Source organism: Lissotriton vulgaris, chromosome 3_1, assembly GCF_964263255.1.
Source record: "Lissotriton vulgaris chromosome 3_1, aLisVul1.2, whole genome shotgun sequence".
Classification (NCBI taxonomy): Eukaryota; Metazoa; Chordata; class Amphibia; order Caudata; family Salamandridae; genus Lissotriton; species Lissotriton vulgaris.
The window spans coordinates 644113296-644133608 of NC_141689.1; the positions used below are offsets into that span (position 1 = coordinate 644113296).

General features: G+C 47.3%; 1 protein-coding gene across 1 annotated transcript in view; it reads right to left on the reverse strand.

Annotated features, from left to right (window-relative positions):
* The window catches only part of ERAP1 (endoplasmic reticulum aminopeptidase 1), a 507475-nt gene that overhangs the window by 115723 nt on the left and 371439 nt on the right, over positions 1 to 20313 (reverse strand). The window contains exon 13 of the mRNA XM_086960958.1: positions 16564 to 16747. Within this exon, the coding sequence (XP_086817084.1) occupies positions 16564 to 16747 (184 nt within the window). The remainder of the gene's footprint in view (positions 1 to 16563; positions 16748 to 20313) is intronic.

A 20313-nucleotide genomic window follows, 5' to 3' on the forward strand; every position in this document is an offset into this window, starting at 1 on the left:
GTCTTTCTGGAATATCCAAGCATAATACTCTGCAACATACAATTCAAGTTTATGCAGTTCACGTTGTTACACAGAACATAGTTGACACCTTCCAAACTACACAAAAGTTTTCCCACAGTAGTATCCATTTGCCCTAGATCTTACACTGATGACACTTACCTCCTCCATATGCTGTGGGCATGCCCCACTCTGTCATCTTATTGAGAAGGTGCGAGAGACTCGCTCAGAAACTTAATGGAAAACACACACTGGGACACAGTGTAACAATGCTTACTGGGCATATATCTCCATTCCAAAATGTCCACGGCGGTTTCTCGTTTCGTTGACTTGGCTCTCCTCTTGGCCAACAGCAAATAACGCATCACTGGAAGTCCCCAATACAGCCTACTGTACCGAGCTGGCACGAAGAGATTAGTCAGTGTGGGTCCACTTAAAGTTTGTCGCCGTGCAGGGAGGAGTACAGAGGGTTACGCAAATGTCCTATAGCCATAATGAACAAGTTACTTACCTTCGGTAACAATATATCTGTAAGAAACATTAGTTAGTATTAGATTCCTTACCTTAGAGTATCCCCAGGCGTCAGTCTGGATCCGGAAACTTTTGCGTAGCAGTACCCCTGCGCGCCAGTAGGCGTCGTCTGCAGGTGTCCCCTGCGGCTCCGCGTCCGTCGTTGGCGTCGTGCGCCGTGATGACGTCGCTGGAGTATATAGACGCCGCCTCTGCGCGCTGACGTCAGTTCTTTGCACACAGCTTTTCCGCGCCAGAACACGCAGAGCCATGTGAGAACCAACACTGGTGCCATTTGAAACTAGGGCCCTGAAAGGGATGTCCTTAACCCTAGGTATCAGTTCGCAGAACGGGGAGGATGGGTGGGGCGGTAAGGAATCTAATACTAACTAATGTTTCTTACAGATATATTGTTACCGAAGGTAAGTAACTTGTTCATCTGAAAGAAACACGTTAGTATTAGATTCCTTACCTTAGAATAGATACCCCAGCAATACCAACCCCGGTGGTGGGTCTGCGAACCAATACATTCCTACACCAGAAAGTCCTGGAGGACAGAACGGCCAAAGAAGCCATCCCTCCGGACTTGACTGTCCAGGCAGTAGTGCCTCGTAAAGGTGTGCAGCGAGGCCCACGTAGCCGCCTGGCATATGTCCTGCAAGGGTACTCTCCGCCCCAGGGCAGTAGTAGCCGCCGTGGCCCGAGTGGAATGGGCCCTCAGCCCAACAGGAGGCTCCTTCCGAGCCAAAGAGTAGAGCGCTTTGATGCACAGAACGACCCACCGAGAGATGGTCCGTTTATGTACCGCGCGTCCCTTCTTCGCACCCACGTAGCCAACAAACAGTTTGTCATCCACCCGGAACTGGCATGTGCGATCCATATAAAATGAAAGCGCACGTTTTGGCTCCAGACGATGGAGCCATTCTTCATCCTTTGAAGGATGCGGAGGCGGGAAGAAGGAAAGGAGGGTGATGGACTGCCCGATGTGAAAAGCAGAGACAACTTTGGGCAGGAAAGAAGGTCTAGTTCTCAGAACCACCTTGTCTGGATGAATGGACATGAAAGGAGGTTTGACAGAAAGAGCCTGGAGCTCACTCACCCTCCTGGCAGAGGTGATGGCAACCAGGAAGGCCGTCTTTAAAGTCAGGAGACGGAGAGGACAGGAATGAAGTGGCTCAAAGGGAGCACACATCAAGAAAGTTAGAACCAGGTTCAAGTCCCACTGAGGCATCACAAACGGAACAGGTGGATACATGTGTGTGATGCCCTTCAAGAATCTTGTTACAATGGGGGACTTGAACAAAGAAGGTTGATCAGGCAGCCTTAGAAAGGCTGAAAGGGCAGAAAGGTAGCCCTTGATAGTGCCCAGAGCAGAGCCCTGCTGGGCAAGAGAAAGAAGGAAGAGAAGAACCTCAGAAAGAGGGGCAGAAAGAGGACCCACAGCCTTTGCTGTGCACCATGCCACAAACTTGTTCCACCGACAGGCGTATACCGATTTTGTGGAGGAACGCCTGGCTGCTAGAATCACATCACAGACTTCAGGAGGCAAGTCAAATGGCCTCAACTGCCGCCGCTCAATCTCCACGCATGGAGGTGGAGGCTGGACAGGTTCGGGTGGAGGACCGTCCCCTGCTGCTGCGACAGAAGGTCCTCCTGAAGGGGCAGGAGGATCGGGGGACCGACTGACATGCTGAGTAGCTCGGGATACCAGTACCTTCGAGCCCAGTCCGGAGCCACAAGGATGACTTGGGACCGGTCGCACCTGATCTTCTTCAGCACTCTGGGCAGAAGGGGCATAGGCGGAAAGGCGTATAACAGACCGCAACTCCACTCGCGCCGAAAGGCGTCGCCGTGCGAGTGCCGTCTTGGAAACTCCAACGCGCAGAACTGATGACATTGCGCGTTCTCTTCTGTGGCGAATAGATCTAACCAAGGCTCTCCCCATTGCCGAAAGAGGCCTTGCGCCACGTCAGAGTTCAGACGCCATTCGTGATCCATCGAGCACCGACGGCTGAGTTCGTCCGCCCTGGTGTTCAGAGAACCTGCCAGGTGTTGAACCGTCAGAGTCACGCCCTGACGTTCCAGCCATTGCCAGAGGCACAGAGCCTCCTGACAAAGGGTCCACGACCCCACCCCGCCCTGCTTGTTGCAGTACCACATGGCGGTGGTGTTGTCCGTGAACACCTGCACTACACTCCCGTTGACAAAGGGGAGGAATGCCTTCAGTGCTAGACGAATCGCCCACAGCTCCAACAAGTTTATATGGAGCCGGGACTCCGCCGGAGACCAGATGCCTCTGATCTCTGCCTCTCCCAGGTGGCCTCCCCAGCCCTGGAGGGACGCGTCCGTCACAACAACGTGCTCCGGTTGGGGAAGGGAGAGGGATCTGCCTCTGACCCAATCGCGGTCTGTAAGCCACCACTGCAGCTGTCGTGCAGTGCCCTCCGAGATCAAGACATGGTCGGACAGATTGCCCTGATGCTGGGCCCACTGAAACTTCAGGTCCCACTGCAGAGCCCGCATCCGCCACCGAGCGTGATGCACCAGAAGGATGCAGGAAGCCATCAGCCCCAGCAGCCGCAGCGTCAACCTGACCGAAACCCGGTATAACGGCTGAAAGATGGGAATCAAAGCCTGTATATCCTGGACTCGCCGTTCCGGAGGATAGACCCAAAACTGCACCGAGTCGAGAACCGCTCCGATGAAAAGGAGCTTCTGAGAGGGACACAGGTGTGATTTCGGCACATTGATGGAGAACCCCAGCTCGTGCAGGAGGTCTGCCGTCATCTGAAGGTGGTGGACGACTGTCTGGGGCGAGCCCGCCTTCAACAACCAGTCGTCTAGATAGGGGGAGACTGAAACCCCCAATCTGCGCAGATGAGCTGCGACCACCGCCATCACCTTGGTGAACACCCGTGGGGCGCTGGTAAGGCCGAAGGGGAGCACGATAAATTGAAAATGCTCGAGGCCTACCGTGAACCGCAGGTAACGTCGGTGGGCCGGCAGGACGGGGATGTGAAAATAAGCATCCTGCAAGTCCAACGCTACCATCCAGTCTTGCGGGTCTAGAGCAGCCAAGACCTGAGCTAAAGTCAACATCTTGAACTTCTCCTTCCGGAGGAAGCCGTTGACGTTCCTTAGATCCAAGATAGGACGTAGGCCCCCTTTGTCCTTCTTGGGTACCAGAAAGTAGTGGGAATAGCAACCACGTCCTACTTCTGGCCCAGGAACGCGCTCGATGGCCCCCTTGGCCGGGAGGGCCGTAACTTCCTCCCTCAGAAGTGCCAAGTGGTCCCCCGACACATGGTGGTTCTGCGGTGGCATGGCTGGAGGAGTTGTCTCGAAGGGGAGGGAGTAGCCCCTTCGGACGAGCTGCAGCACCCACCTGTCCGATGTTATTGTGCGCCAGTGGGAGAGGTGATGGCGAACCCTGCCTCCCACCGGCGTCACATGGGCCTGAAAGCACGGACTAGGAGGATTTAGTGGCAGATGCTGCGGGGGGAGGTGTGGCCTGACCTCGCCGCTGTCCCCGACCGCCACCACAGCGGTTTCCACGGCCGCCACCGCGTTGATAAGTCTGTTGCGGCGCGTGGCTGGCAGCACGTGTGGGACTGCCCCTTCCTTGGCCACGAAAGGAGCGAAACGAACCTGTTTACTGGCGCTGGGTCGAGAGACCCAAGGACTTGGCCGTGACCCTGGAGTCCTTGAAGCGCTCCAGCGCGTGGTCCACTTTGTTGCCAAACAGGCGACTGCCATCAAACGGCATGTCCATTAAGGCTTTCTGGACATCAGCCGAGAAGTTGGCGGATCTCAGCCAGGCGTGGCGACGAATCGCCACCGTCGTGGACATCGCTCTGCCCAGCGAGTCGGTCGTATCAAGACCACACCTGATGGAGTATCTTGCTGCGTCTCGCAATTTATCAAAATTCCCCCATGGTCAAATCATAATTTCTTTTCAGGCTTCGCTCTCACAATTTAACCATCAAAATTCACATTTAGTATAGGAATAACAGTCTCATATTTTTCATTTGAGTCTCTTTTATTTCTTTTTTTCAATTTTATCAAAATTATTTAAAACAATTATTTTATTTATCTTTTTTTTATAGTTTTACCGAATCTTTTTTTTTTTTTTTTTTTTTTTTTTTGGATATATAAGTGTAATTCATCAGTTCATTAACATTTGTTCCAATCCAAATCATTTATACAATGTAACATCAGCTATCATCATCTGTACAGTCCAATCATGTATTTGTTTGTTCTGAAAAGTGCAAAGTGTAAAGATACAACAAGACCAACTATACCCCTAACACACACAGCAGCTACCTCACATACATCCCATTCATACAGTTTCACACTCTTACAAATTCTAAAACAATCTCTAAGTTTGGAAATAACAAAAGATCTTAAAAGTTTCCTAACGCCAGGTCTACGCGTTTCGGTGGGATGTGACCACCTTCCTCAGGACCAGCTTAGAAATCGTTTTATCCTTTCATTCTTCTTTGTGTGCAGGGTATCTTACAATCAAATCCGTACAAGGCCTTTACCACACAATTACGTTCGTGGTCGATGTAAATGATCCCAATGTACCACCACTATTATTGCTGCAAATGTCCTATGTATGACTCTTCCTTCTGGCTTAGTTAATACTGCAGTTTGTTCTTGTGGACTCTCACAGGATATCTTGTCTTTGGCATTAGAAGGGGCCTATTCTTGTGCTTTTATCTTCTGTTTTTTCGGCAAGGGAGGCGCAGGTTTGGTATGTCTTTTAGATTTTGATTTCTGTCCAATCTTAGTGTTCTATGGTCACGGGCTACCTTTCAAATCTTCTTATATGTCTTCTTTCATACGTGTGGCTTAGTCTTTCTGCGCGTCGCTGACTGACATGTGGCTCATGCTCCTTTATAACGCGTTCTTCCTTGAATGGATTCTTCCTGCCAGTTCTCCCCTTCCGCGGCATGCACAAGAATAGGCCCCTTCTAATGCCAAAGACAAGATATCCTGTGAGAGTCCACAAGAACAAACTGCAGTATTAACTAAGCCAGAAGGAAGAATGAAAGGATAAAACGATTTCTAAGCTGGTCCTGAGGAAGGTGGTCACATCCCACCGAAACGCGTAGACCTGGCGTTAGGAAACTTTTAAGATCTTTTGTTATTTCCAAACTTAGAGATTGTTTTAGAATTTGTAAGAGTGTGAAACTGTATGAATGGGATGTATGTGAGGTAGCTGCTGTGTGTGTTAGGGGTATAGTTGGTCTTGTTGTATCTTTACACTTTGCACTTTTCAGAACAAACAAATACATGATTGGACTGTACAGATGATGATAGCTGATGTTACATTGTATAAATTATTTGGATTGGAACAAATGTTAATGAACTGATGAATTACACTTATATATCCAAAAAAAAAAAAAAGATTCGGTAAAACTATAAAAAAAAGAAATAAAATAATTGTTTTAAATAATTTTGATAAAATTGAAAAAAAGAAATAAAAGAGACTCAAATGAAAAATATGAGACTGTTATTCCTATACTAAATGTGAATTTTGATGGTTAAATTGTGAGAGCGAAGCCTGAAAAGAAATTATGATTTGACCATGGGGGAATTTTGATAAATTGCGATATACATTGTATTCCTCTCTCTTCCCCGGTCACCAAAATATATATAGAGGGGGTCCCGACATCTAAACTATCTTGCTGCGTCTCGGCCTTCAATCATAGCTTTGCCGAGCTTAGCCCGTACCTCCGGCGGGCATTCAGGCAGCAGGTCCGCGACCGTATCCCACAGAGAGTGGGTGTAGCGGCCCAAGAGGCACGCGGTGTTGCAAGACCGCAGTCCCAGACTCAGGGACGAGAAGACCTTTTTGCAATACTGTTCGTACCTCTTTGATTCCCTGTCCGGCGGGGCCGACGGGAATGCGGTCTGGGAAGTGGAGGCCTGGATCACCAGACTCTCAGGGGTGGGATGGGTGGACAGAAACTTGGGGTCGTCCGAACACGGACGGTGGCGTCTGGCCACGTTCCTATCAACAGGCGAACCTGAAGCGGGCCTGGACCACGTGCCCAAAAGAACGTCAGTCAAGGCCTCGTTGAACGGCAGCAGTGGCTCCTGTGGGCATGACTGCGGTTTGAGGACCTCAGTGAGGATGTTAGTCCTCACGGCCGCGACGGGGAGCACAAGGTTTAAGGCCTTGGCAGCCCTCATCAACACCACTGAATAGGCAGCCCCCTCCTCCGTAGCCACGGTAGGAGGCTAGACAAATCCAGGGTTGGGGGAGTCATCCAGACCACTGGCGTCACCCAAGTCACCCGTCCAGTCCATGTCGTACTGACACTCGCGTGTCAGAGGGTCCTCAGACCCCTCCCACCCCTCTCCGTATTCTACATCCTCACCATACTCGGAATCAACAATGTAGACCGGCTCCTCGGGGTTCACAGGCCCCATCGGCGTCGGACCCGGCGTCGAACGACGCCGGTCCGACTCCGCGTCCGGATTCGGAGAGGGAATAGGGACGGCGCCGCCCGGAGCCGGAGCACCGGCGCCGGCCAGAGCCGGCGCCAGGGGTTGCCCCGATGGAAGCGGCACCGGAGAGGCCGGTTGACCAGCCGGCGTCGACCCTGAGGGCCCCTGCGGTGCCGGGATCGGCGCCGTCGGCGGCGCCGGGTCCGGAGCTCCCGACGGCGTCGAGGCAGGGTCACCCGAGCCGCTAGGGCCCCCGGACGGGTTCACAGGGCCCGAAGGCGCCGCAGATCCCCGCCGGAGGAGAAAGAGCCCTCATGGCCACGAGGAACGCCTCTATCTCCTCGGGCGATGCGCCCTGCCCAGGGACCGCAGGGTATGGAGCAGGCCGCGTCGGCGACTCACGCGGAGCCGCGGGAGTGGGGCCACCCGAACCCCCGGCCGCATAGCGCGAGCGTCGGGGGGAGTCGGGGGTACGATGACGACGCCCCAACGTCTTGTGCTTCCTACCTGAGGAACCAGATGTATGGTGACGACTCCCGGAGCGCCCATGACGGCTCCGCGACCGCTCCCTCGATCGCTCCCTTGATCTCCGGCCGGACCGGGACCGCTCTCGACGCGGGGCCGACACCCGGAGCTCGAGCAGCTTGCGGGACTGCTCCCGCCTAGCTTTATTCGTCAAGGCCCGGCAATTGACGCAGGCGTCCACGTCGTGGTCGGGGCCCAGGCACCGGAGACAGAGTCGGTGATGATCCGTGACCGACATCGTCCGGTCACAGTCGTCACAGTTCTTAAAACTGGGCATCCTACCGGCACCGTAGAACATTCAAAAGATCAAAAGATCAAAAAACTTGGTCAAAAGACCGGAGTACTGCTCTTCGGATCTGCGCTAACTGGCGCGGACAAAGAAGAACTGACGTCAGCGCGCGGAGGCGGCGTCTATATACTCCAGCGACGTCATCACGGCGCACGACGCCAACGACGGACGCGGAGCCGCAGGGGATGCCTGCAGACGACGCCTACCGACGTGCAGGGGTACTGCTACGCAAAAGTTTCCGGATCCAGACTGACGCCTGGGGATATTCTAAGGTAAGGAATCTAATACTAACGTGTTTCTTTCAGATATGGGACACTTTGCTAGAACAGTTCAAGGCACAATCAGAGGACTCCGGCTGATACTTGACAAACCATTACGGATCTTTTAACCCTGGGGCAATGGCATTTGACATTCCCCTTCGCATCTGTGGTGTACATTAGTCACTGATTATGTTGGGCTATGATGTGATGGGACACTACACACTCTGCTAAAGACAAGTTCCATGCCCCTTGGAAGCTGGACTATTGTGGTGGTAGGATTTGGGTGGGTGTTTGGGTGGAGGGGTGAGATGGTTGTTGAATTATTGCATTTACTTAGATATGTGCTGCAGTGCAAGAAGTGTTGTGATAGACAATTTGTACTTAATTCATCAATGGCATTGTAACATATGCATCTTTTCTTGATACAACACAATGCAAGATATATCTTGTGGTGACATGTAATACTTATGTTTATGAAACGCAGTAAAGTATGTTTGAAATAGAAAAAGAAATACATATATGCCTTATGGTCCCTATAGCAAATTGAACAGATCAAATGCAAGCATTAGTTTACAACATGGCTGGCTTACAATATTCAAAGTGTTAAAACTAGATACTCTTAATGCTAGTTGGGCAATCTAAGCACAGTCCATTTACTGAGCTTGCAAAATTGCAGCAATAACATATTTGCAAATGGTAATGATGTAAGCTAAGTAATCCTTTTAACACCCTATTTTATGAAAATTGACCCAACGGGTAACCTCAATTTTGAAGCCTACTCAAGCGAGTGAGTGTTTCCTGGAATGAGAAAATGGAAGATACTAAAAAAAATCATTCATTTGCAGGTCTCAGGAAGAGTACCTTTATGTCTGGGCACCCACCTGATACTTTCCGTTTGGCAAAGTGGAAGTTTTATGCTGACAATCAGATGGCCGCAGAAGTATACAACTGAAGGTGCCCCTAAGATAAAGTGCTGCTATGCCTAAATGCCCACCAATTGCTATTCTTTAAGACCCTGTGCTATCCAAAAAACACTAAGTTAGGATGTATGAGCTTTGGCTGGTGCTTTTACTGCCTACCTGGATTTGCAATCCAAGGAAGTGAAGTGCTAGTATGACTGAATATCTAACACTTCTCATGCCTTCTACTAGGCTACCCAGTACTGCCTGTATCAGTGAGAAGTTAAAGTGCTTGTGCTGTGGGTGTGAAAAGTGCTAGCGCTCTTGCAGCCCATCTGGCCTTGCGCTCAGGACAGGTAAGATCCTGTTACATCAAGGCCTTAACCGGTTTCTACTCCCAATGCTTAGTATTTAAGCTGTGCTTTGTTAACCAAATTACTTAACTGTAAAGGGTTTGTACCTCGGCTGGTAAAATGCTGGTGCTCTTACTGCCCAACCAGTTTTGCCTCCGAGGTGATAAGTATAGATATGCTTGGGATTCCTTCTCCTGCCATTCCTTAAAAGTAATCTCTAAGCTGCACAGTGCTGCCCATGTCTGCAAACTGTTAAAGTGCTTTTGCCTTAGTTGGTAAAGTGCTAATGCTCTTACAACCCATCCTCTCTTCCCCTCTGACGTCTTAAAGTTAGAGCTCAGGTATATCTGGGGATAACCCTTTTTCAAATCCTTGTGGTTGGACTTTAGACTGTACTGTCCAGAATAATTGGCTGTTAAGGTGTTTATACCTTAGCTAATGAGGTGGTGATGGTTCTGCTACCTGCCCAATTCAACGTTTCAGAAAAAAATCAAGTAAAATTTTACTCGAAGCAGGCACCTGTGTTTCTTTTACCGCCCCATGTATAGATGGGCTAGATGATTGAGCCATACCATGAGGTGGGACTGCAGGGCCAGCCTCTGGCAAAGTTAAATAATGGAGATAATTGTTCTGCCCAGTAGATGGACTCTTCCTTAAGGGTAGCTGAAGGGATCCCGTTCAGACTTGGAGCCTCTTCTCGGCACCCCTGAGAAATTTGATTCTGGATGGCTCTTGTGCTAATTTAAGGCTTGAAGTCACTAAAATCAGAGAAGCTGTTGGGCAATGCTTGGTTGGGATATTTTATCAGAACCTAAGTGGACTGATAGAACTAGTGCCTGCAGGGCTGTTGGCCGCAATACAATCATAGACCTCCAGGCTGGTCCATGTTGACTCTTTATCCGCGTCAGGATGGGATTGCTGTACATCGTGTAATAGCATAGATGGGGCGTTTCTACACCCCAAATCCAGGCGCACAGCGGTAGTCGTTGTAAATTACACATATTTGTTTGCTTTTTCTTCGTTCCTTTCGCTAATGAATCCAATTACTCCGTATTTTGAGTTGTATTATTTCTTTAATATCCACACATGATTAGCCAATGTTATACGACTCTTCTCATACCACGGATATGCCACAACAGGCCTTTTTCCGGGCACGCGTCAAACATGTAACATCCTTAATCTACAATGATGATGCCACCCAATGCATTTCAAACTTTTAAAGTCCTTCCTCAGGGGTTCACTGTGAAATTAAAAAAACTTTGCTATAAACATTTTGCATAAGTGACAAATTTAAAATACAATTCATAACCCGATAACAAGATTATACTGCTTTTGAAATCTCCCCGTGGTTGTAAACGTTGTTGGCGCTACCCTCGGAAAAAACGGAGCAAAAATGCTACCGTAATTAAATTTAAAAAGAATCCACTAAACTAACTCCCTTATAGCGTTGTTTAACCCTCCATAACCTCACACACGGGACCCAATATGCCACCCAGTGGTCTTCGTTATTTATCCCCTCATTCTTCACCCAGAGTTCGCTACCTATCCGTACCTGTAGCGTTACGTATCACTTGTGCACACGATGTCGACGTTTTGCTACACGCCGTCTTCTTCCACGATTTTAACTGCTAAGATGGTGCCCCGCCTTTTCTCCCTCGTGTGTCACAACCTATCCTTATCATCTACGCTATTCTCCTACAACCCCCATAATGCCTCTCTGCATGAAACCCGGTGAAATCTACCCGTGCGTAATTATTCTGACAGATTCTTTACTATCCCCCGCCCACCCTGTTGATCTTATCATATGCGCCAAAAAGCGTTAAGTTGTTCATACAATCAATACGATACGTTTTACATTGGACAAGTAATCGAACCACATTCAAAGCAGTAATTCATAATGTTCATGCTCATGTTTTGTAAACACTAAAACACAAATGCTTCCAAGCAGGTTTCTTCAACATTAAAGGTGTGCTTTTCACATGCGTTTTTCATAACGGAATCTGTTGATCAATAGTTTATGTTGTTCCTTCTCTTAGTGGGTGCTACGTGCGAGTGGGCAGTAGTTTTGAAAAATAATGACACGAGTTGCCGTGCACACCATGTTTCTGGCTGTTGAACCTTTGTATCCTTTGTTTCGCGGTTTTAAACCTCTTTGCGTGCTCTCTGGATGACGTGGTTTGCCCTTTGCCACGTGGGAATTAATAATGTAATAGCATAGATGGGGCGTGTCTACACCCCAAATCCAGGCGCACAGCGGTAGTCGTTGTAAATTACACATATTTGTTTGCTTTTTCTTCGTTCCTTTCGCTAATGAATCCAATTACTCCGTATTTTGAGTTGTATTATTTCTTTAATGTCCACACATGATTAGCCAATGTTATACGACTCTTCTCATACCACGGATATGCCACAACAGGTCTTTTTCCGGGCACGCGTCAAACATGTAACATCCTTACGCCCCATCTATGCTATTACATTATTACATTATAAGAGAAGGAACAACATAAACTATTGATCAACAGATTCCGTTATGAAAAACGCATGTGAAAATTGCTGTACATCAACCATGTGTTTAGGTTGCAACATTCTGCTCCCGGGATAGTTTCTCTTGTGCTAAGCAGGGCCCCCAGAGTTAAAATGTCCTAACAAGAGATGCACTCAGGCAGACTGTGAAAGGTTTGAATAAGCCACGTGCGGGAGGGAGCTATTGATGTAATTCACTGTCCGCCAGAATCTAGCCTGATAGCGCACAACAATTTTGCCCAGAAGGAGTCCCTGCAGCCCCAAGGAGGTCCCATTTCGATCTTTTTATAGCTTTCTTGGATTCCCAGAGCTCTTGACGAAGCTCTCTGTCAGTAGGTGCCCTCCTGAGGGCCCTCCAGAGCTGGTTTATTTGCTTTTTACTCACCTTTATGGAGCAGTTCCCTCTTGGTGAAGGCCCTTGTGGTCGGTATTTTCCTTTGTAACAAGACTGGTTTGGCATATCAACCAGACAATGTTGTGGTGAACGTTTCCCAGCTGCTCAGAGGACTTTGTCCTTCTGCATTCGTGGCTTGTTGTCGGGAGTTGGCCATGCATCTAATGCACTTGTTATAAATGATATAGCATGAGATTCCCTGATCATCAGAGATCACAGGTTCTCCGAAGGCAATTGACAGGGCTATCTCCTGTGGAAGATGCTCGCTTTCCGATCTCTCACCATATCCATAGGAGATTGCAAACTGCCATAAGGGGAGACATAGCAGGGTATAGTCAGTAAGATATGCCTGTTTTGGAATGATATGAGATTGGTAGCAGTATGTCTGGGCCATGGTTAACACGAAACTCGAAGTACAAAATGCTCTAAATTGTAAAGCTGCAACAACTCTTTTTTGCTCCAGTACTTTCTTGGTGTGGTATAGCCCAGTATGAGTCTTGTGCCTCCAAAATGTCATTCTTGGGAGGTGAGCTCAGAGCAACATGGTAAAATCTCCAGAGACTATGAGTTCAGTGTCAAATCTCTCCCTTTTTAACCTCCTGATCAAATCTGTTATTTTAACTGCAAGCTCCGTCATTGCTTATTTGCTTGTATGGATATATACATTCACTATTATGATAGTTTTAGTAAAGTCTTCAGGTGAGTTCAGAACCCTTTCCACAGATTGCAGGTCATCATCACTGCCTCCCAAGCCTTTCCTTCTATAGCATTAGCTGCTGATACATAGATTGCAAGCCCCTCCTTACAGTGCCCATGCTTTTGAGCCTTTATCGCAGGAATGAAGATGTTGAGAAAACCGTACAGTAGCACTGAGGTCTGCGCCCATGTCTCCTGTAGTACCACTACTTGGACCGAGCGCAAGTAGAGAAGAATCTCCAGATCAATCAACTTACTAGCAAGTCTACTGATATTCCAGGAGCACACACTCAATATTGTATCTGTCTGGGAGCCTATGTTTGCTTCTTGTCATTGTAATCCCCTACTTGTATTCAAAGTATTCAATAGCCAGCCCCAGTCTGTTTTGGCACTAGTGAGTGGACTTGGCTTCAAAGCGTGTTCTCTGAGCTTAATCCTATTAGGCACTAGAGATTTGCTCAGTGTGTATCTCAGGCATGACAGAGTAAACTATAGGCTTGGGAGTTTTGAGTAAATATGGGTAAACTGTGCTTTTTACAGTTGTGATTGAAATCTGTTAGCTTTTGACAGTGTCTGCCTCATTTAACACCTTCAGTGGTTTCGCTGTGTTGTCCATGGCTAAGGTCAAGAAACCTGATCGAAACAATGTCCTTAGAAGTAACTTCCCTAAGCTAGGTGATAGACAGATGAGTTTCAGGACATTGCAGGAGTTTGGAATATCAAAAGATCCTTTAGATATGTAGTCTGGAAGTAGTTATGTGCTTTCATCTTCAGAGAGGTTTGTAGCTCTGTCCTGCGCCTTGTGAATGCTGTGGCCATTGCGGGTGCTCGGTTATCAAGCGGACTAATGTATGCTCCTTCATAAATGTGTGTGAATTCTACCCCCATCCTGGTGACTACTTTGGCTTTTGTGGGGACTGCTTTGCCGTGCAGACTTGTAGGGGGGAAGACTCTTCCAGCTTAATCCCAGGGTCAAATTGCCTTTGAATATTCGTCAGAGTGTGTTTATTTGGAGTGTTAGAGGGAGCACTCTTTGTCCAATTGCTGGGTGTTGTGACTACTTCTTTGACTTTTCCATGCAAGGTGCTTTTTTAAAAGGCTGTGAGGTGGGAGTTTGCATGTGGACAGAGCCTTTGAGGGGAGAGATCCGGGATAGTTTTGAGGGATGTTTTGGTTTGGTTGCATCAGCTGGATTGTCTGCCTGCACCTAGAGTGTCACCTTCGGGTCTGTCTCAGCTTCAGTCCCTCCTTTGATCTATTTGCTGGTTTCTCTTACACCATACACTTCTTCTGATACTGCATCCCAGTCTGTTGCATTTTCAATGTTGTGGTTAAGGGACGACTCCCTTCCTGTATGTTAAAGATTGGATGGGCAGATATACGACTTGCCACAAGGTGATTTTTTGCTGAGTCTTTCTTTTGTTAGATCTGTTGCCTTTAGGAATTGCCCTTGCTGTGTGTAGTTCACAGTCAGTGCTCCGAATTTGTGTTGTTGCGTTCGTTGTCCCAGGGTGCGAGTCCCTCTGTGCTATTTTCTTCTGTGCTGCTGCTGGCCGGGGATCCTCCACCTGGGGCTTTGCTTTGGCAGCACTGTCTGGCTCCATCCCCCCTGCATTAGCCCCACATCCCTCAGGAGCCTTGGTGCATTGTCTGGTTTAGCTGTTAAACCACTAGGTGCCCTATGTTTGGCAGTTTCCATTATCTCTTTGACTAGCTGGGAAATTACCTCTGGAAGAATTGCCAGTTTATCTAAGGCAGGCAAGCAATTGCAGTCTTGCCAAAAGCCCTGAATGCCAGCTTGTGGTTTTCTTATCAAACTGGTAAGATTTGCAATTTCCATGTCAATCCCCGGTGCGTACATGGCCAGGGTATTTTAAGAGGCTAATCTATGTACCTATTTTATCTGCTTGATAGTTGATTGCCTCTACTTTTTTCTGCAGTGTTCAACAGAGAAGCATCCAGAGGCCTCCTCAGCATCTAGCTGCCCAGTGTAATGGGACTGGAATGTGGTGAGACATCACTAATATGCCATGTTAGTATAAGGTTTCGTTACTTAGCACTGTAGTATGCGAGGACAGCTGGGGTCGAGCTCAACCTCCGCTCCAGTACCTCCTAACCGCATCAGAATCAGGCCCTTAATAGTAAACCTACATGTATGTGGATCTCCCCATAGAAAAGAGGGGCGGTGTAGACTTAGACCTGTATGTTGTTTAAATTCCTTTTTAATTAAGTAGTTACTACTGCTTCAGTACTACTTTATATACTACAAAATGCAGGTTGTGAATCAGGTCGGTTGTTTCATTATTCTACATGAACCAAAAAAGGGTTACTATCCCCTACATGGGACCGAAACCGCCCTCATAGCGGTAACAGAGGAAGCAAGAGCAGTGTTAGACCGGGGTGGCAAAGTCGCCATCATCTTATTAGACCTCAGCGCCGCGTTCGACACGGTCAACCATGTCACGCTATTACAACGTCTGGCGGACATGGGCGTGTCGGGCCCGGCTCTAGACTGGCTGACATCCTTCCTGGCTGACCGCTTCTTCCAGGTCTTTGAGGGCGAGGCAGTGTCACCTAAACATCCACTCAGGTGTGGGGTTCCTCAGGGCTCTTCCCTGAGCCCCACCCTGTTTAATGCCTACATGGAACCCCTAGACAGGATTGTCCATCCCTTCGGTGTGCGTATTGTCACCTACGCGGACGATACCCAACTGGTGGTCTCCTTAGACCACTCGGAGGTATCGTCCAACACCCTAGGCCCCTGTCTAGAGGCTCTCGCTAGATGGATGCAATCTTCCCGTTTAAAACTTAACGGGGAGAAGACAGATGTCATCTTATTGGGTAACCCCTCTCCCTCTGTCTTTGCATCCATATGGCCACCATGTTTGGGCTCGCCTCCCATTCCCAAGTCCCAAATAAAAAGCTTGGGGATCTGGTTCGACACAGCCCTGAACTTCTCAGCCCAAGCCACAAAGACCGCAGCTACCTGTTTTGGATTGATGAGGATGCTGCGGAAGGTGCTCCCTCTGCTTCCATTTCAGGCAAGGAGGATCCTGGTCCAGGCTCTTATACTATCTCGCCTGGACTACGGGAATGTCCTCTATATGGGAGCCCCCTCCTTTGTCATCCAGAAGCTCCAAGTCACCCAAAACAGTGCGGCTCGTTTACTCTACAACCTCCCTCGCTGGCAGTCAGCAAGGAATGCCCTAAGGGAACTTCACTGGCTCCCCATAGCGGCTAGAGTACAATTCAAGGCTATGTGTACTCTACACAAAGCCTTCCATCACCTTGGCCCTGCAATTTTACAGCCCTTGGTCACTCCCTATGTTCCGTCACGCTCCCTCCGATCCTGCACCCTCCGGCTGGCCTCCTCCATCAGAGTCAGGAAAGCCCGCTGGGGAGGCCGCTCCTTTTCACACACCGCGGCTAAGTTCTGGAACACCCTTCCTTTATCCCTCAGAGGAACTACCAATCATCTCTCCTTCAGAAAAGCCCTGAAAACTCACCTGTTTGCTAAATCCTGCTGATCTGCCCGAGCCTGCGCTAAGTAAGTTTCCAGTCATAAGTGCTACGAGGCCTCCGGGTAGATAGCGCTATATAAGTGCAGTTTCAATTCAATTCAATTCATGTTAGCGATCAAAATAATATTGAATCTTACCTTACTAGTTGAAATGCATTATTAATGAGACTGGCTCGATCATTGCTGCTAATTGCCGTCATATTTTCTTTCAAGAGTTTTATTAAAGCATCCCAGCCATCACCTTCATAGTGTACAATGTAATAACCATTCATTCCAACGTTGAACTTTATCCACTCCACCTCATCAGGAAGGAAGATGACATCTAGACAAACAAGATGAATTTTTTGTATTATATTTGATGCAAGGTAGTCATCGTCAACGTTTGGCAGTATCCTAAAAAACGCTTATTTATTGTGTATTCAATGCTAAAGGCAAAATCCAATAGACCAGCAAAGTAAAAAATAATGGCTCATACTTAGCTAGGTAGGTGAAACAATGACAGACTAAACTTTATAGCCAGCTGACCTATGATCTAATGTTCAAGTAGAGTAACAAATGTGACTAATTTATTCATGGTTTTGAATATTGCAGACTTTGTAACTGAGACATCATGGTGCTTCACGTAATGGGGAAGGCATAAGGAGTAATTAGATAGTGGGCATAGGTTGTATACCACAGATAATTACATTTGCGGAGTGCAATGTATATAGCAACACATCAGAAGACAAATATTGAATGGAGGAATTATGTTACTTACCCTGTAAGCATCTGTTCTTGACATATAGAGCTGTAGATTCACGTGTTGCATACTCCTGCCATCTAGTGTTGGGTCCGGATGTTTGCAAGTTGTTTTTCTTCAAACAAGGCTTTTCCAGTCACGAGTTAGGGTGACTCCTCCTTTCCGTGATAGAGCGCATGGGCATCGTACTCCATTGTTAAATAGTTGTTCAGCAAGAGGGTGAGAATGGAGTAAATGATTGTAGCACTGAAATGTCCATGTGTGCATAATATGAATAAAAATAATGATAACTGCAAAGATGATTGGTGCCTAGGGAGGAGGGAGGGCACAGCTCTATATTCCAAGAACAGATCCTTACAGGGTAAGTAACATAATCCGTTCGAGGCATATGTGCTGTAGATACACATGCTTTGCACAGACTGTACAGCAGTACCCCCCGAAAGTGGTGGCTAACCAGTGGGCATTGCAGTTGTTTGAAAAAGTGATCTTAGGACTGATTGTCCTACATTAGCTTGTTGTCGTGCTAATACATCCACACAATAGTGTTTAGAACAAGTGTGTGACGTAGACCATGTAGCTGCTTTACAAATGTCAGTTATAGGAATGTTACCTACTAAGACCGTGGATAGGAGACAACATTATTTTGGCTTTGGTATAACATGTTTGAAAAAATGTAATAATCCAACTAGTGATACCAGATTTAGAGATAGGTTTCCCTTTGAGGTTTTTTTGTTTTGCGGATGCCTTTTGTTCTGTCAATGCAATACAATAATGCTCTTTTGACATCTAATGTATGCAGAGCTCTTCCTGCTACAGAATCAGATTGAGAGAAGAAAACAGGTAATCGACTGATTGGTTAATATGAAAAGCAGAGACTAATTTTGGAAGGTACGTTGGGGGTTAGTACGAAGAACTACTCAGTCTCCATGGAGTTGGAAAAATGTTTCTTCTAAGGTTAATGCCTGAAGCCCACTGACACATCAATTGAAGTGACAGCAATTAAAAAAGCCACCTTCCAAGAAGGAAATTGTAGTGGACAGTTGTGCAATGCTTCAAAGGGTGGACCCATAAGTCTTGTTAGAACAATATTAAGGTTCCATGCAGATGGAACTTTTGGTGGCATCACCCTTTTAAGTCCTTCCATAAAGGCTTTAATTACTGGCACTCTGAACAGTGATAAGTGTTGTCTGTATTGAAAATATGCAGCCCCTGCTGCAAGGTGTAGGCATATGGATGTGTGTGCAATGCCTGCACGTTGTAGGTATAATAAATAACACATGATTTGCTGTAAAAAAGCATCTAGTGGTGCAACTGTTTGATTATTACAATAAATAGCAAACATTTTCCACTTTGCTGCGTAACGTGGTCTAGTGGTAGGTTTTCTTGCTTCTTTAAGAATTGTCATGCAATCTGATGGTTGATTTAGGTATTCATATTCTATGACTTCAGGAGCCATTTCACTGGTTGAGATCCTTGAAGTTGGTATGTCTGATTTCTCCTTGGTTTTGAGTGAGAAGGTCTGACGTGAGGTGAAGCTTCTGGTGTGAAACTACTGAAAGCTCCAGTAGTGGGGCGACGATGGTTGAGAGCACATGTGGGAGCTATCAAAATGAGGGAGAGAGATGTTTGCCTGAGGTAGATGCGGAAAAGCGTAAGCTAATATGCCTGACCAGTTCATCCATAGCGCGTTGCCTTTGGATAGAGGGTGTGGGAACCTGGAGGTGAAGTTTGGGCATTTTGAGTCCTGAGCTGTTGCAAAGAGATCTTTTTGTGGAAATCACCATTTTTGGAAGAATGGGTGGAGGACTTGGGGGTGGAGTTCCCTGCCGTGGACTTGTTGCCACATCCTGCTGACGAGGTCAGCAAATTAGCTGTCCGTCCCAGGAAGGTGCTCTTTCAGCAGGTGGATTTTGTGGTTTATTGCCTAATGCCAAATGGTCGAGAGGGGGATGATAGCTATAGAGAGTGCGCCCCCCCAGGTTTTGTACATAGTACATATCTGTCATATTGTCTGTCCGGACTAGCACACCTTCCCCTATCTGGTGTGGTAGAAATGCTTTTAGCGCTAGGTGAACAGCTCAAGCAGTTGATGTGGAGACTCTTGTGTTTGGTGTCCCATAGACAGTGAACTGTTTGATTTTGTAGAGGGGCACCGTACCCTGTAACGGATACGTCTGTTGTGCGCATGATCCTTGGCAATGTATGATGCCAACATCCATAAAAGTTGCATGAAAGGTCTTACTGTTAGATATTGATTGCTTTAAAAGTGTAGCAGCAGTGTCTGAAAATAGTGAATTCTGGCAGCTAAACCTGTTTGGGAGTTCAGAAGAGCTCCTAGATAGGGTTGCTGTTGGACAGATTGGAGATTGGATTTTTACGCATTGCCTGTGAATCCCAATGGATGAAGGGGATTTAGAGTAATTTGAGTGTATTGTCAACACTTGAGATACGTGTTGGCTTTGAAGATCAAATAGTCTAGATTTGGGAAGACATGGATTTTTTGTCTTCTTAGATGAGCTGCTACTACTGCTAGACATTTGTGGTATACTCTGGCAGTAATTACTCCAAATGGGGTACTTTGAATTGATAGTGTTTTCCTGCTACCACAAATCAAGAGGTATTTGCAATGTGCTGGGTGAATAGGGATGTGAAACTATGTGTCTGTTAAGTCTAGTATTGACATAAAGTCGCCTTGCTGTAAAAGAGGAAGCACCTGTTGAAGTGTGACCAAATGGAAGTGTTCTAACAATATGCATATCTTTAGAGGCCTGAGATCTAATATTGATCGTAGGGAACTGTCCTTTTTTGGGGATTAGGAAGTAAAGTGAATAAACCCCTGATACTGGGTGTTGTAGTGGAACTGATTCTATAGCTCCTTTTGCTAGAAGAGCTTATACTTCCTTTTTGAGCAGTTGCTGGTGCTCTAAAGAGAGCTTGTGAATGTGAGGTGGAATATTGGGAGGATTGCTGGTGAATTCCACGCAATAACCATGTTGGATAATGTCCAACACCCATTTGTCTGATGTAGTTGATTGTCAAATGGAAAGAAATTGATGCAGTCTTCCCCCAACAGGTGTATGATGATCGGGGGGAATTGTTATCATGTCACTACATGTTGGGAGATAGAGAGGTACCTCTGCATTTAAAAT